The sequence below is a fragment of the Thunnus maccoyii genome, chromosome 21 (assembly GCF_910596095.1).
Source record: "Thunnus maccoyii chromosome 21, fThuMac1.1, whole genome shotgun sequence".
In the NCBI taxonomy this organism is placed as follows: Eukaryota; Metazoa; Chordata; class Actinopteri; order Scombriformes; family Scombridae; genus Thunnus; species Thunnus maccoyii.
In genome coordinates this window covers 4,715,437-4,731,073 of record NC_056553.1, presented here as the reverse complement: position 1 = coordinate 4,731,073, position 15,637 = coordinate 4,715,437, and the positions used below count along the sequence as shown (strand labels likewise).

At 40.0% G+C, this 15,637-nt stretch overlaps 1 protein-coding gene and 1 non-coding gene across 13 annotated transcripts in view; both read left to right on the top strand.

The window, feature by feature from the left end:
- LOC121887810 (cadherin-20-like) overlaps positions 1-11,785 on the top strand; it is a 96,767-nt gene extending 84,982 nt beyond the window's left edge. For all 12 annotated transcript variants that reach the window (XM_042398837.1, XM_042398835.1, XM_042398844.1 and 9 more), the window contains 5 exons: positions 1,314-1,450; positions 4,002-4,123; positions 5,421-5,538; positions 7,822-8,073; positions 10,906-11,785. In XM_042398837.1, the coding sequence (XP_042254771.1) occupies positions 1,314-1,450; positions 4,002-4,123; positions 5,421-5,538; positions 7,822-8,073; positions 10,906-11,423 (1,147 nt within the window). In that variant the 3' untranslated portion in view covers positions 11,424-11,785. The remainder of the gene's footprint in view (positions 1-1,313; positions 1,451-4,001; positions 4,124-5,420; positions 5,539-7,821; positions 8,074-10,905) is intronic.
- On the top strand, positions 6,235-6,306 carry trnae-uuc. Its single transcript has one exon. It is a non-coding gene; the product is annotated as a tRNA-Glu (tRNA).
- Positions 11,786-15,637: the final 3,852 nt, after the last annotated feature.

Here is a 15,637-nt window from a genome sequence, read left to right as displayed (position 1 = left end):
TATAATCACCTAAAAAAATAAGAATCGTTGTGTTTTTGTTACCTTAGAATGAGCCCTTTATATCTTTACCATATTTAACATCTGACATTATAACTAGAAAAATGACAGAAAATTAGAAAAAGCATGATATGTGCCCTTTAAAACAATCACACGTCCCCACAAATACAGTATGTAAATACAGTTGAACCCACGATCACCCATTAACAAACATCCAAACCAGAATAAGTGATGAGACAGAAAGAGAGAGAATGTGACAGCGCAGTCGTGTCCTAAAAATCCTCTGTGTTGATTGGATGAATGTTGATGTATTTGCTGACCTTTAAGAAAATATTATTTTTACATCTGTAAAGAAATTTAGTATTTCATCTTCATCTTTAAAAAGGGATCTGTTGTGTTCTGCTCTCTGTCCTGATTATTTTCCTTAGAAATTAATTTTTTAACTAAACATTTGATTCATTTCAAACTTTCAAACATAAGGAAAAGTGGGCCTTGTGAGTCCCAGATGACACACGTAATATCTTAGGTTAGTTTATTGTGTCTAAACAACTATTAAAAGTAGCTGCGTAATTAAATTTACCAAAAAATATGCAATGAAGAGAACAAATCTTCACATTTCGGAGGCTGGAATGTGCTCATCATTGGTGTTTTTGCTGAATAAATGTCTTGAACAGTGTATCTGTCCGACAGTAAATCAGTTGATTACATAACTCGCTCTGGTTCGGTTTGATTCAGACAGACATACACACCTCTACTTCATCCAGGTGAGAGCAGAGCGGAGCAGCTACAGGTGAGCTCAGTTCATGTGTGAACACGGGACACCTCATCGTTACATAAACTGGTTTCTGCTCCACAGCCTGGAAGAGGATGTGCTGTACATTTCCCTGTTCCTCCTCCTCCTCCTCCTCCTCCTCCTCCTCCTCTTATGTGTGTGTGTATGTGCCTGTTGTTGCATGTCAGAAGAGCGTTTTGGAAAACGGCCCGTGGTGGCAGGAGATGAGCCAAGGTGCCACGCTGCAGGTCTGTGTATACGCGGCATCAGTTTGGCAGAGGAGGCAGATACTCTGATTAAGCTTTATCTGGAGCCTCTTCTTCTTATTGTGCCTTCAGAACCTGCCAGCCTGACGCCTTATCTCACAGATACACACACATGATGCACATGCTGGATTGTGTGTATGTGTGGTGTGTGTGTGTGTGTGTGTGTGTGTGTGTGTGCGTCCCCCTCAGACAGGATTACAAGGTCCCGCAAACACACAAAACTGCACTTAAGTCAATCGCGGATACTTCACATCGCACGTGTCGTTTTGTGTCATCAGGTATTCCATCGAGAGGTCCAGTGACCGCGAGAAGTACTTCTACATCGAAATCACTTCCGGATCGCTGATGACGGTGCGTTCGCTGGACCGAGAGAATATAGGATGGCACAATATCACTGTCCTCGCCATGGAGATGGGTACGAAACACGCACACACGCACAGACATATTCATGTAATTTCTTTCTGTTACAACCTTATTTTCTTGATACAATTGTAAAAGTGCAAGTGTTCACTTCACTGTCTGAGGTTTACAATACTAATATAACATCATATCAATTAAATTTGGGCTTAATTACATTGACTAGTAGTCTCTGGATGATGTGAGGCATCCATGTTTGTTTGGTTTTATTGGAGCTGTGAGACAAATATGAGATTTTTATGTGAGTGCTGTTTACAAGTTGGAAACTCATAATTACTATAACTGTGATATGACCTGAACGCAGCAAAAGCAACAGCAGAAAAATGAATAAAACGTCAATTTTCTTCATGTTGGTTGTTACAGTTTTGACCAAATAAGTGTAAAAGTCAACACACACTAAGAACATGTAAACGGATTCCTCAACAAAAATGATTTTTCACTTTACTTCGACTTTGAAGACTTGAATTACAGACGAGAATGACTTCATAAGAAGGAGATTTTGTTCGGTGGGTTTACCCAGAAAAAGAACAGATGGGTGAATATTCTCGCACAAATGCAAAACCAGTGATTTTGGAAAACAACTCCTGCAGAGTTATGTAATGTAGAGATGCCCCGCAGACCTGCACACAGCTGGTAGCACCCAAAGTCACCTTCATCCCCCCCCCCCCCCCTTCCCCCCCTCCCTCTGCTTTGTTTGTCTGTTTGTCTCTTTGTTTGGTAGACACACCTAAAAGGAGACGGTAATTGAATTAATGACTGATTAAATAACGTCCCGCATGGTGGCTAATTAAAGATGTGACGGAGACGGAGAGAGAGAGAGAGAGATAGAGAGAGATAGAGAGAGAGAGGCAGGTGAGGGAAAAAAGTGAGAAAGAAACAGCATGGAAGAGGAAAATTAGCTGGAACAAAGTCAAGTTGACTGATTCGCTGCAGTTAATGAAGCAAAGAACCAAAGTCATTCTTCTCACACACATGTTTAACTTATTACTACGAAGTTATTCTAAGTAAGTTACGTCTTTTGTTATTAAACTCTTTATTTTTACAATTCATATAATTGTTTTTCATCTATTTTTTCCTTATTCTGCTGCTTTTTTATTACCTTGTAGAGCACTTTGAACTGTGGATGAAACGATGCTGTACTATCATGGAGTTTTAGCATAACTGTGGCAAAGAGAGATTTTGAGAACAAAGATATAACATTTTTAGAAAAATGTCTTAATATTATAGGAAGCAAGTTGTATTTTTTTGGAACAAGAATGACGAAAGTCTTGGTTTTATGAGAAAAGTCAGGATTATTGTAAAGATAATGTCAAATTTAATCAGAAAAGACATAAAATAATTAAGATGAAGTTATCATTTATGAGAAAAAGTTATTATAGTTTGATATAAAGTTGTAATTTTATAAGGCAAATCACAAGATTATAAGGATAAAGTCATAATTTTGTATGAAAATCCTTTAAATTATAACAAAGTTGTAATTTTATGAGAAAAAGTCTTTATATTATTATATAAAGTTGTATTTTTATGAGAGAAATTGCAGTAATATGAGGATAAAATCATAACTTTACAGGAAAAGTCATAATATTCTGACAACTTAGTCATTCAAGGTCATTTTATTATGATGTAAAGTTATAATTCAACAAAAAAAAGTCAGTGTTATGAAGATAAATGTTAGTTTTATGGGGAAAATTGTGATATTATACTATAACATTGTAATTTTATGACAAAAGTGATAATATTATGAGGTAATCTTAGAAGATAAAGTCATATTATGAGATAAGGTCAAAGTATTATGAGGATTAAGTCATAATTTTATGGGAATAAAGTCCTACTTTTAAAAGACAAGTCATATATTATGATATACAGTTGTAATTTCACAAGAATGAGTATATGATGAAATATAATTATTATGGTATAATATATATTATTATGGCCTTTCATCCTTTTCACAGTCTTTGTGGAAGATTTATAGAAACTAAACTCTCATTTGTTAAAGCAAATCAATCAATATTCACATTTTAATTGGATTTCTATGTTTTCTTCTTTAACGCAAATATTTTCCATACCACAGATTTTACCTCACTGAGGTAAAACATCAGCAAAGTTACAGTACTTTCACTGGAGCCGGGTATTGAAGTACTTCTGTCCGACCCTTAAACACACACCAACTCTCTCTCTCTCACACACACATAAGGCGTCACGGAGCTTCGACCTCCAGAGTCAAAGTCACGCCATTGATTGATCGATCATGTGATGAAACCTGAGAAAGTAGTTACTGCCCACTAATTGCGTTTCTATTGCCTATTACACAGCTGGTTAAGATATGCAAATTGCAGATTGGTAATGGAGAATAATAGAAATGTAATCTGAGCGTGAGAAGCCCTAATGTGCCGCAGGCTCGCTGTAAATGAGGGGAAGATTAAGAAGAAGCACAAACTGAGCTCAGCAGGATCCTGAGAAGGGTCATTTATCTGAGTCCATCAGTGCATCTTACTGTACAGCCTCTGACCAATATGTGTGTGTGTGTGTGTGTGTGTGTGTTCCTGCAGCTAACCCCACACAGATCGCCAGTGTGTCGGTGGTTGTAAAGGTCCTGGATGTGAATGATAATCCTCCATCGCTGACGCACTACTTGGAAGCTTATGTCTGTGAAAACGCCAAAGCGGGACAGGTAAAGAGACACCTGACATGACAACATTTCACATCACAGCATGAAAAATTATACACACTCAATAAAGTACTTTATACTTTTACTGCAAAGGAAATTATTGTACTTTTTACTCCATTTCTGTGATATCTGTAGTCATTAGTTACTTTGAAGATTAAGATTGTACATACAAAATATATCATCATACTAAGAAATATGAGATGTTGTTATAGATTAAATAATCCAACAGTATAAAAAATAGTTACAATTAGCTCAGCTGCAACATTGAAAGGCTGCTTACACATGAATGAATCAGTAAAATGGTAATAATTCACTCTGAAACACTCTGAACACAGATGTTTAGTACTTTTACTCGTCATTTTTAAGTATTTTCCTGTAATACTTTAACACTGTCAGACTTTTACATACTCAAATACATTTTTTTTTCGTTGTTTTGCAACTTTTACCGCAGTAAAAGTAGGATCTAAATACCACTGATAGTGATACTATAGTGTAATACTTTATAGTCTGATGCTCTTATATGGAAAAACTCATCATTCTTCCCAACTTAGCCTTTGTAATTAACATTAACATTTGTAATTCTTTGCAATTATTAGTTTTCTATCATATTTCTTTTCTGAAAAGTAGGGCTGCAACTAATGATTATCTCATTATTGATTCATCTGTTGATTATTTTCTCCATGAATTGTTTGTTTCTATGAAATGTCAGAAAACGGTGAAAAATGCCAACATCTTCAAATTACTTGTTTTGTATAAAATGCAGAAATATTCGCAGTTATGAAGCTGGAAACAATGAATATTGGGATTTTTTGCTAGAAGAAATTACTTGAAAGATTAATCAATTATCAAAATTGTTGAAAATTAATTATCTGTCAGTCAACTAATTTATAAATAAATTAGTTGTTTCAGTTTGTATCTGACCTACTGTTAAGCCTCATGGCAGCAGCTGTAAATGCTAATAAGATAATGTGTTTTTGTCTTTGTTTATATGATAAGTGGCTGAAGATGTAATAACTAGAAGATGTTTTAACTTTTAAGATATTAATGAAAGAAACTCACAGAGTTAAAGATGCTGCAGCAGTTGTTGATTCTTGATGTCAACTTAGCTTTAATGTCTTGTTTGTTCTTGCTTCTGTGGTCAATAGCTTTGGATTTTGTGGCATCATAAGCTTGAGGTCAAGTGAAAAATTATATAGTTTAGTAAAAACAGATGGATGTAAATATATTATAAACTAATCAAAAAGATTCTGTTATGTAAATCATTGCCTTTCTTCTTCTGTGATCTGCGTCTGTTACCCAGCTGATCCAGACGGTGACGGCGTTGGATTCGGATGAGCCGCTGGGCGGACAACACTTCTACTACAGCTTAGCTCCAGAAGCCGCCAACAACCCCAACTTCACCCTGAGAGACAACCAAGGTAGACGACGTCCCAAAAACAGTCTGTCAGGATTGTTGTTTTATCTGGGTTATAAGAGTGAGGTGTTTTACCAGCTCAGACATCAGTTGGCACCCGTGAAAATCCATTTTGTATGATTAGAGCACTGCTTTGAAGCTACACGTAGCATCAAAAGATTATCAGTCTTCACAGTTTTCTGCTTAAGGGAAGAGGATGCCTGAGGTGAGATGCCTCGTCCCTCCGCCATCTTCAGTCACTTGTAATCACTGTACTGTGTCATAAATCATACAGAGGATTTCTTGTCACATTTAAGTCAGTGTCAACATCAAATAGTTCCCATATGGTCTAGCGGTTAGGATTCCTTGGTTCAACTCCCGGTATGGGAATAGTACACTTCACCTGTGTAATGTTGGAACAAATAGCATTATCCATATCTACAAAGCAATCCTAGTTCTCAGTGTTTGGCGTAGTTAACTTATCAATTCTTCTATTCTTATATATTGTTCTTTTTATTATCCAGATATCCTTCCTTTAGTAGATCAGTGCAGTAGAAAGCTGACAGGAAATGAAATATGGGGTACGTAATGCAACAAAGGTCCCAAAGGATTTCATGATTATATGGTCAAGATCACCTGATACTCTTAAAAGCCATAAAACATCTTCCAGATCTGAATAACTGGCTCAAAATGTCAAGTCAGAACAGTAAGCAGACAGAGATCCCATATGGTCTAGCGGTTAGGATTCCTGGTTTTCACCCAGGCGGCCCGGGTTCAACTCCCGGTATGGGAACAGTTTCACCTCTTTCCAGGTCAAAACTCACTACACGAACCATGCAAGGTCCAGACTTGTTTTCATCATACAAGACAGGATTGCACAGTGCAGTGCAGATTTGACCTGTACATAGACTGTTAATGCTTAATCATTGCTTCATCTGTATCTTATATTGCTAGTGCGGCTAAAGTTTTCAGCTTGTTCACTATGAAAACACAGCTCACTCTTTGTTTTTTTGCCCCCTAAACTAACTCGTCGGTTCACCGAAATCTGACTCACCGGCTCAAAATATAAAAGTCAGTATTACTAACACAGATATTCCCCACATGGCCTAGTGGTTAAGATTCCTGGTTTTCACTCAGGCGGCCCCCGGGGTTCAACTCTTGGTATGGGAACAGTTTCAAAACTTTCAGTGTGAAGAAGTTCAGTATTTACTCCTGTGTTCCATCAACCCTAAACATCCAGTAACCATTTGATCTCCATATAGGTAACGAACTGTAATTGATGCTAAAAGTCACATACGTACTAATCTCACTTAATCTCTTATGATTCTGTGCAAGTGTGGCTAAAAGCTTTAGCTCATTTGTTCTGGAGGAAATCAGATTGATGGATGATAATGTTTCAACTGTAGAGTCCCTATATGGTCTAGCGGTTAGCTAGCGGATTCCTGGTTTTCACCCAGGTGGCACTGATTGGTGACCTGTTTTATTACCCGTCCAACAATAATTAGCCGTTGCTATCACTGAAGACACTATAGTCAAATTTTGGGAGTAGTTTGCATCCTGTAATTACACATGTTGGGTTTTTAAGGCAGACATTTGTTTATATCTATATAAATAGATTTAGCATATTCACCTTTATAAGTACCATATGGGAGAATGACCTGATAATTAGCCGTTGCTATCACTGAAGACACTATGGTCAAATTTGGGGGTTTTAACTACATCCTGCACATAACAACATTACACATGTTGGGTTTTTAAGGCAGATGTTTGTTTAGACTGAATATATTTAAATGTGGCTGCATTTATACCATCATATAAGGAGATAAAACTAGAGAACATATATTTATTTCAGCATTCATTTGACTTTTTCTCTACTTGTATAGCATAAAACCAACCAGTACGTACAACAACATACTACAACCCTGCATATACTGCACACAGACGTCATTTGGCCTGTGTATAGCTACTGTATGTGCTATGAAAGTTGATTCTGTGTCTGACGTCAGCAAAGACTGACAACCTTTTGATGACACTAATCGCCCTGATGTCTCCAAATATCAAGCAGTCACTGACTGGTGTTAAATTGCTGTTTATAGCCTCTTCAATCATCACTTCATCTTCACAGCTGTACAAATCTTGAAATCTCGCTATCACCCCCGACTCCCATGACTCTGCTGTTTCACAGTTACCTTCTGTGAACTCAACCCTATTCCCTATCTATATTATAATTTTAGCTCAAATGAATCTAAAGTCTCTGTGTCTCTGTTCAAAAACTCAACCTCTCCCTGACCTTTTTGTCTCTTTCCAGACAACACAGCGTGGATCCTGACGCGGCGCGGAGGCTGGTCGCAGCAGGACCAGACCGTCTTCTACTTGCCCATCTCCATCTCTGACGGCGAGCAGCCGGTCCAGACCAGCACCAGCACGCTGACCATCCGTGTGTGCAGCTGCGACCATGAGGGCAACGTCATGTCGTGCAACGCTGAAGCCTACAGTCTGCCCGCCAGCCTCAGCAGAGGAGCCCTCATCGCCATCCTGGCCTGCATCTTTGTCCTGCTGGGTGAGTTACGCTCTGCTGCTGCGAGGATGTGGCTTTCTGGCATATCTGTGTAATAATATTCAATCTGATGCCATGTGAGCTAAAACTTCATGTCATAGAGATACTGAAGTCATTATTGAAGTCTGTTCCACTAGCTTCAGTAACTCAATGCAATCTCTGGTTTAATGTTTCTTTCATCAGTTTTTCTGAAAAAATTAAGCGTGTTCCTGAAGTTTACTTTCCATATTGTACTTAGCATCCACTACAGCAGCTGCTATCAGAAATTTAAGTCCATATTTTAATAAAGTTAAACAACGTTTTTGTTGTGCTCAAAGAAAAAACTACAGCCCCCATTAGAAGAACTACAAGCGTTGCAGCATGGGTGGTTGTATCACTATAATTTGGAAGTAAAGCTAACTTGGCTAATTGCAAAATTTTAAGAAGTAATTTAATACAGAGGGGTTTAGTGAGTTTGTAACTTTGTTTTTCTTGGGTGGGGGGGTTGTGTACAAAGTATTTCTTTAGACCAAGAAGTTATCAGCCAATTAGAGACTCAAATAAAAGCCTAAACAATCATACCTTTATTGATTTTTTAATTTTTTTTAAACAAACATCATTAAATAGTCCTTCGGCTAAAATAGAAACAGCATTTTAGAACAAAATATATCCTTTTAAATCAGAATTATTATGTCTATTCTAAAGAATGAGCTCACACTCAAAGCGAGTGAAGATGTTTTCACAAAATTTATTGCTGCCTCTCGGTGGAGCAGAGTGAGTCAACCTGCTGGGCTCCTGCTCACAGTTACAGGTCTGCAGGGAGAGATAAAGTGGGTCCATATCAGCCTCCAGGGAAAATGAGAGTGTGATGCTAAAGGGCAGCTGGTGCTAATGAACGCTGGGATGCAGAAGGAAATCATATTTAATCCCATACTGATGATGTCACACTGGGAGATGCCTTACTGGCTGCTTTTAAAGGTGCACTATGTGAGATTTGTACAGGATTTTAGTTCAAAACTGTCAAAAGTTAACTAAAATTATCACCAAATTGTGAAGAAATAACAGTTTTGACGTTATGTCAAAGACATATATGTATTGTGTTGCAGAGATATCTACTGAAGTTAGCATGCTAGCCAGCTAGTCCCGGCCCATCTGTCTTGTAATTCCACTTTGTACCTTAAGAGGCAATAGTGAGTCACTGTAGCGTCCAGTCTGCCCTCAGTCCAACATGAGAGGAAGAAGATGTAGCTGCACCAAGCCACCCATGGATGTATAATAAGAACTGGATAGGGCGCCACCGCTCAGCCTTGCAGCCAGTTTTTCCCAGTGGCCACTAGCGGTATTGCGGCGAAAAATCCCCCTGCGGCCCAAAAAGGATTTTCCCCATAGACCACCATTGTAGAAGAGACACCTGTAAAACTGTTGACAGGACACTTTGAACTGCAAACGTCAATTATGACTCTTTCTATTATGAACTTTTGATTCATGGAGGTTTTATGTTTGTAAAACTTTCCTCGAGCCAAGAAAAGCAATTTTAAAAATCCGTCATCACAATGTAATGTAAATTTTGAGCCAGGCTGACAGCTGGTCTAAGTTTCATTGTAGGGCTGATATATATATGTATATAATATGTCACTTTATCAAGTTTTAGTTTTAAAGTAACCATGTAGAATCCCAGTATGTGATCAGTTTATCCAGATAACACCTATTGGGATATTTTGCGCCGACATTGATGAACTGATCTGTGCAGCTCTTTGGTAATTTACCGCCGGCTCTAATGTCTCTTCAGCATTCTAATGTCTGTACGCCATCGTAGCACATATTCACTGTAAACTGGGAGCTTTACACTAAATTCAGTGGGTGATTATTCTATCAGAGTGGTGGTGGGGTGATGTGTTTTACTTTCTGGTGATATGCTGCACCCTATTTGTTTGGTGCAGGTGGCCAAATCTTATGTAGTGCACCTTTAATGCTCCTGCGTCATCTCCATACTCAAACTGAGAATTTCTGCTCTGAAGTGTTGACTGCTATACATCTTTTTCTATCTTGTTCTCATGTGGTGAGCAAGCGGAGTGCGTTTAGCGTAAAGTCGCTTCAGAGGGGATGAATATTTAAAATTATATATTTTGATTCAGCTGTGAAAGCTTAATGTTCTGTCCAATTACCTGATGACTCACACAAATACTCAGAAGTAGCACATTCAGTAGCTGAAAGGTCAGAGTGTAAAACAAAGTGCTGCAGTGATTTTTAATCAAGGCCTCCTGCTGCCCCGAGGCTCGCCCTCGGTCAGTATACTTTTACATTCTTCTACATGAGTAGAAAATGCAGAAAAACTCAGGTTGAGGGCAAATACTACGTGATATTTTTCTGCATTCATGTACCTTCACGTTCGGCCCCTTAACATTCGTCCAGAGTACGAGAAGGTGCAGACATGTTGACTCCAATTCCAGTTTGTGTGGGGCCTGATAAAAAAGAAACAACTTCAATCCTTGAAATTGGGTCGTTATATTTATCTTCAGAGCTGTGATTTTAATTACGCTTCAAATCAAAGGTTGTTTATGTGTCTACGTCTCTTTTTTTGTTGTTCCAATGTATTAACCTTTAATTTTCTGATGAATTGATCAAAACATTAATTGAAGATGTCAAAAAAAGTTAAAATAATGCCAGTCATATGTTCCCAAAAGTGACATATATACAATATTTTAACTAACTGATAATCAAAATAGTTGTAGCATCAGTTCAGACTTAAGAAAAATGATCTTTTATGTATCAGAAACCGTGAAAACAAAGTATTTGTGCTTCATCTTTAGGAAATTGTCTCTATATTGATTGTTTCTTTCCTCTCCCCTCCACCAGTGATGATTCTGCTCATGCTTTCCCTGCGGACCCATCGTAAGAAGCCCTACCTGTGCGACGAGGAGGAGAACGTGCACGAGAACATTGTGCGCTACGACGACGAAGGAGGCGGCGAGGAGGACACCGAGGCCTTCGACATCGCCGCCATGTGGAACCCGCGAGAGGCGCACCACCACCTGGGAAAGATGAGGCAGGACATGCTGCCGGAGATCGAAAGCCTCTCCCGCTACGTCCCTCAGGCCTGCGTCATGGGCGGCGGCGGGGACAGTAACGTTCACGGATACGTCCTGGCGAAGCTCCTGGAGGCCGACATGGACCCGTGCGCCCCGCCTTACGACTCTCTGCAGACCTACGCCTACGAGGGGGAAGGCTCGGTGGCGGAGTCGCTCAGCTCGCTCCAGTCAGGGACGTCCAACACTGACCACGAGTACGACTATCTCAACGACTGGGGGCCTCGTTTCAAAAAACTTGCGGAGATGTACGGCGTGCTGGAGACAAACAGTCCTCCGATGTGGTAGGACGACCAGAACCTTTGCCTTTGTAATTTACATAAAAATTACACCAACAAAAAGAGAAAAAGAGACTTTAAACACATCACAGAAATGACACAAACAGACAAAAAAGTGCGCGAATAGAAGACACAACGAAAACCCGGGATGTGCTCACATCCACATCCGTGACTGTTAGCACTTGAAATCCTGCCGAAGCCTCGATTCTTCACAGCCTCGAAGGCCTGAGGTGCCCGCAGCAGCAGCAGCAGCGTGAGCCGGTTTTAAACCTGCCCGAGAGACGGGGGGCTTCAGAGACGGGCTGGATTGGCAGCCTCGGGAGGCCCACAAAGGAACGGCTTCAAAGCACATGTTAACTCCCCCCCCCAAACCCCCCCACCCTCCCCGCCTGACCCAGCCACAGGCAGAGCCCCTTTGGTTCAAAGTGTTGAGCGATTTATGCCAGAGATGAAAACGAGAGAGAGAGAGAGAGAGAGAGGGACTACCTAACTCACAGCAACACAGGAGACAAACTCTGAAATCCACTGTTCTGAGTTTGTGCTTTTATACGACCCCCGAGCCACTACAAAAAAAAAATGAGAGTGAAGAGTCATCGCTGCGTTTTCGTTTCATCCGTGGCAGGTCTTAATTTATTTCTTTGTTTCATGTGCTGTATTTATATTTTTTGCTAACTTATTTGGGTACTTCAAAACCGACACTGTACTTAAAACTGCCGCTACGTGAGGAAATCTTTAAAAGATCACACATATATGTTGTAACATACATGATGTAACTGCCCTTGTTTCAGTCTGTGTGAAAAGGAGTTTTCCCATACATCTCTGAAACGTCACATGACACGTGACGTGGGGAGATGGCGATGCTGTAATCCCATGTGGGTTTTCCAGGTTGATATGTTTATTGTATTATTGTTTTTTGTATCATTTTGAACTCTTTGTATTGTAACTCTGTGTTGCAGTTATACATTCATGAGGATAAGAGGGAAGCCAATTTTTAAAATAAATGTTGCGGGGATATATATATCCCACATGATGATCCCACATGACGCTTCCCCGTAGCTGGACGAGCACACGACCGAGTCGCCTTTCATTTCGGATCCACCGCCGTGCCAACCACAGTGCGACGGCAACGAGGCTTGATCTGTCCTGTTAAGAGATACTGTGTTGCTTTTCTGCCACCACACAAATGTGGCTTAATCCTCCAATCCTGTGGACTACAGAGACATTGATAATCTGCATTAAGTGCCAAATGTAAAAAGGACAAAACAGACATTTTGGAAGAAAAAAAAAAAAAAAGAAGCAAAACGTTACCAAAAGACAAAAAAGGATTTTACAAACTAAGAGGGAAGTGAAGGTAGATTTTGATAATTTGATTGGGTGAAGTTTACTTGAAATCTATGTGGTCAGTCATGCTACAGTAAGTGGTATGTGAATGTAGATATTTTTTGTATTCTTGGTAATAAAAAAGTGAAAAATAACATCTCTTCTTCTCTTCTGTCCTTAAACCACCTGGAAACTGTTGTTATTGAATCCACGACGCTGACGCAAGAAAAAGAAATGATCCTTTGCGAACATCTCTCGAGTAGTTTTGGAATAATAAACTGCTTCTTTTTGGCAGCCGAGAGCTTTATGCGATCCCTTGAAGCATGACAAAAATGTGAGTCCTTCAAAAGATAAAGTAGCTATTTAAATTTGCAATCATATGCTAAATTGTCCTCCAAAGTGTTATTGCAGATGATTCAGTTTTCATTACGGTCTCCCTCAAAGTGCTTAATTTGCTTGACTTATTTTGTTTTGCAGCGATAATGCTTAGCATTGATTAAAAGCTCATCCCCCCCCCCCCCCCCCCCCACACACACACAAACACACACAAACACACACACACACTCCGCCTGCCGTACCTGAGCCTCCGGTCTCGGTAGCACAGCTCAGAAACCCTCCATCTGATTGCTTCTACTGTAACGTTTATGTGAGCGGATGGAGCATGTGCCAACGGGAATCAATCAATTATAAACAAGAGTCTCTACTTAACTGATTACGCCGATCAAAGTGATACCGATGAAGGGAAAGAGAGAAACAAGAAAAGATGTGGGAGGAGAAGAGGGGAGAGGAAAGAGGAAATATAAAAATAAAAGCAGCAAAAGAAAGGGAAAAGGACAAGAACACAAAGGAGAGAGGAGGAGAGTAATAGAGATCAGAGTAATAATCGACTCAGAGCAATTTTTATGTTCCAATTTCCACTGTGAAATCTTAAAAGGTAAAAAAACAAACAACAACAAAATAACTCTTAGGAATCAGCGTCTGTGGCGTACCTGCTGGGTGGCATTCAACAGTGAAATTGCACAGAAGATGAGCCTATAATATTCTCAGGATTTAAATTTTCACCCTAAATGCATTCATATCCCTCTGCACGCTGAGCAGAACACTTCAATTACACACCGGGGATCTTTTTTCTCTCATTTGTCTGCTTTTGTTTTAACGTTTAAAAGTCCACAAAAAAAAAAATCTTTATGTTTCTCCGTCTTGCGTCATATCTCAGGTTCCTCGTTAGCGTTTTAAAGAAAACATTCTCCTAACCTCCGACCTTCCTCATCATCGGTTAAACACTGTTATCCCTCTGCGGGACTTGATGTATCCTGAAGTGCAATTACTATTTCAAATGCTCGCGAGGTAAAAATGAAAGATTCAGGAGTATGAATGTGTTAAATTGCTCAAAAAAAACATCCTAAAATACTTCACAAGTCTCTGAGTGCCATTTTAAAAAAAAAGGAAAATATGATAGAAACAAAGAAACTATGATGGGAATCTGACCTCAGGAAATCTTTGTATGTGAAATAAAGGGGTGTTAATGTATTAAGTTCAATGCTAAGTAGATTATGGCTAGCAATGTTATAATATAAAGTCGAATTAGCTGTGATTGCTGAAAGTGCAAATCCTCCCATTGGAGAACTTGCAAATGTTTAGTGGAAACATTACCTTATTGTTTAAGCGCTTCTCATAACTCTGAATGGCTCTTTGTGCTTCTATTTTTTTTTTAGGGTTTTAGGGGTTTTTATTATTCTATGAATGCTTCTCAAACTTCCTCAAGCTCACAGACAGACAGGAAGGATCTGCGCTCGCTGCGACTTTATTCCCATCACTTCTCACTATAAATCTCTTGTTAAAAGCAGTTTTTTTTCCCAGCATATAGAGCTCATGTCCTCAAGTCCCTTTCTTCCTCAGTGCCCTTCCAGTGCCCACCGCATAAATTAAATCCTAACAACCCCTCCGAAGCCAAACCGTTCAAACCCCTCGCACTCGCACGGACGCCCCATCGCAGCCTCCTTCTTCCCCCCCGTTTGCTCCCCCTCCTCCTCCCCCCCGTTTGCCAGCCTCTCCCAGGGCCATTTCCAAGCCGGTGCAGTGCCATCCGAAAAGGCACTGAGGGGGTAATTTGTCTTAAGCTCCACTGCCTCTTTCTAACAGACGAAGGAGCTCAAACGGTAGAAGATAATAAGAAGCCTTCCAGCTCTAATCCTGCTGAGGGTAAACCGCAGCAGACCCAGTGAATCATCCCCTAATGCGAAGTGGAAAAACACACTCCGCTCGGCTGGAAATTGAGGGGCGGAAAGAAAAGCAAACTCCAAGGCCCTGAGAGAGAAGAGCAGGTCCAACCCATTTGACATGTGGAGTTAGTGAGCGAAACATATATACAGACCCAAATCGCTGCTGGGCTTTCTCTCGTTGATCCTCTTCTTATCTTTCTCTCTCTGTCTCTCTACCACTTTCATTCTCTCCCCGCAGTTCGACTCTTCTTTCTATCCTTTCTGGTTCAGTCCAAACACTCTTTCAACGTCTTTCATTCCCTCTCCCTCCTTCACAGAAAGTGTTTCCCCTCCTCGTCCTCCTCTCAGCCTCAGCTCATGAGTGCGGCGATGGTGTTATTTCTGCTTTATCTCTTTAAGCTGCAGCAGAACATGAGCTTTTTGCCGTCAGGGTCTTTGCTGCGAGAATACTGGCGTCTCCTCAGCGGCGCATCATCAGTGTCTTTCAGAGGTTTACAGTAACTTGACTGGTTCACACTCTGCTGGAGACACTGGTGCATAGCTTTACTTTGAAACAATTCATTTTATTTTCTTCCTCCCTTCTTTGGGCTGTTTTCCTTCTCTCAACTGCTAAGTGGCCGTTACTGCACTTCACTCATTAAGCTCATTTAACAGTCACATAATAGAGAAACAAATGTTGTCT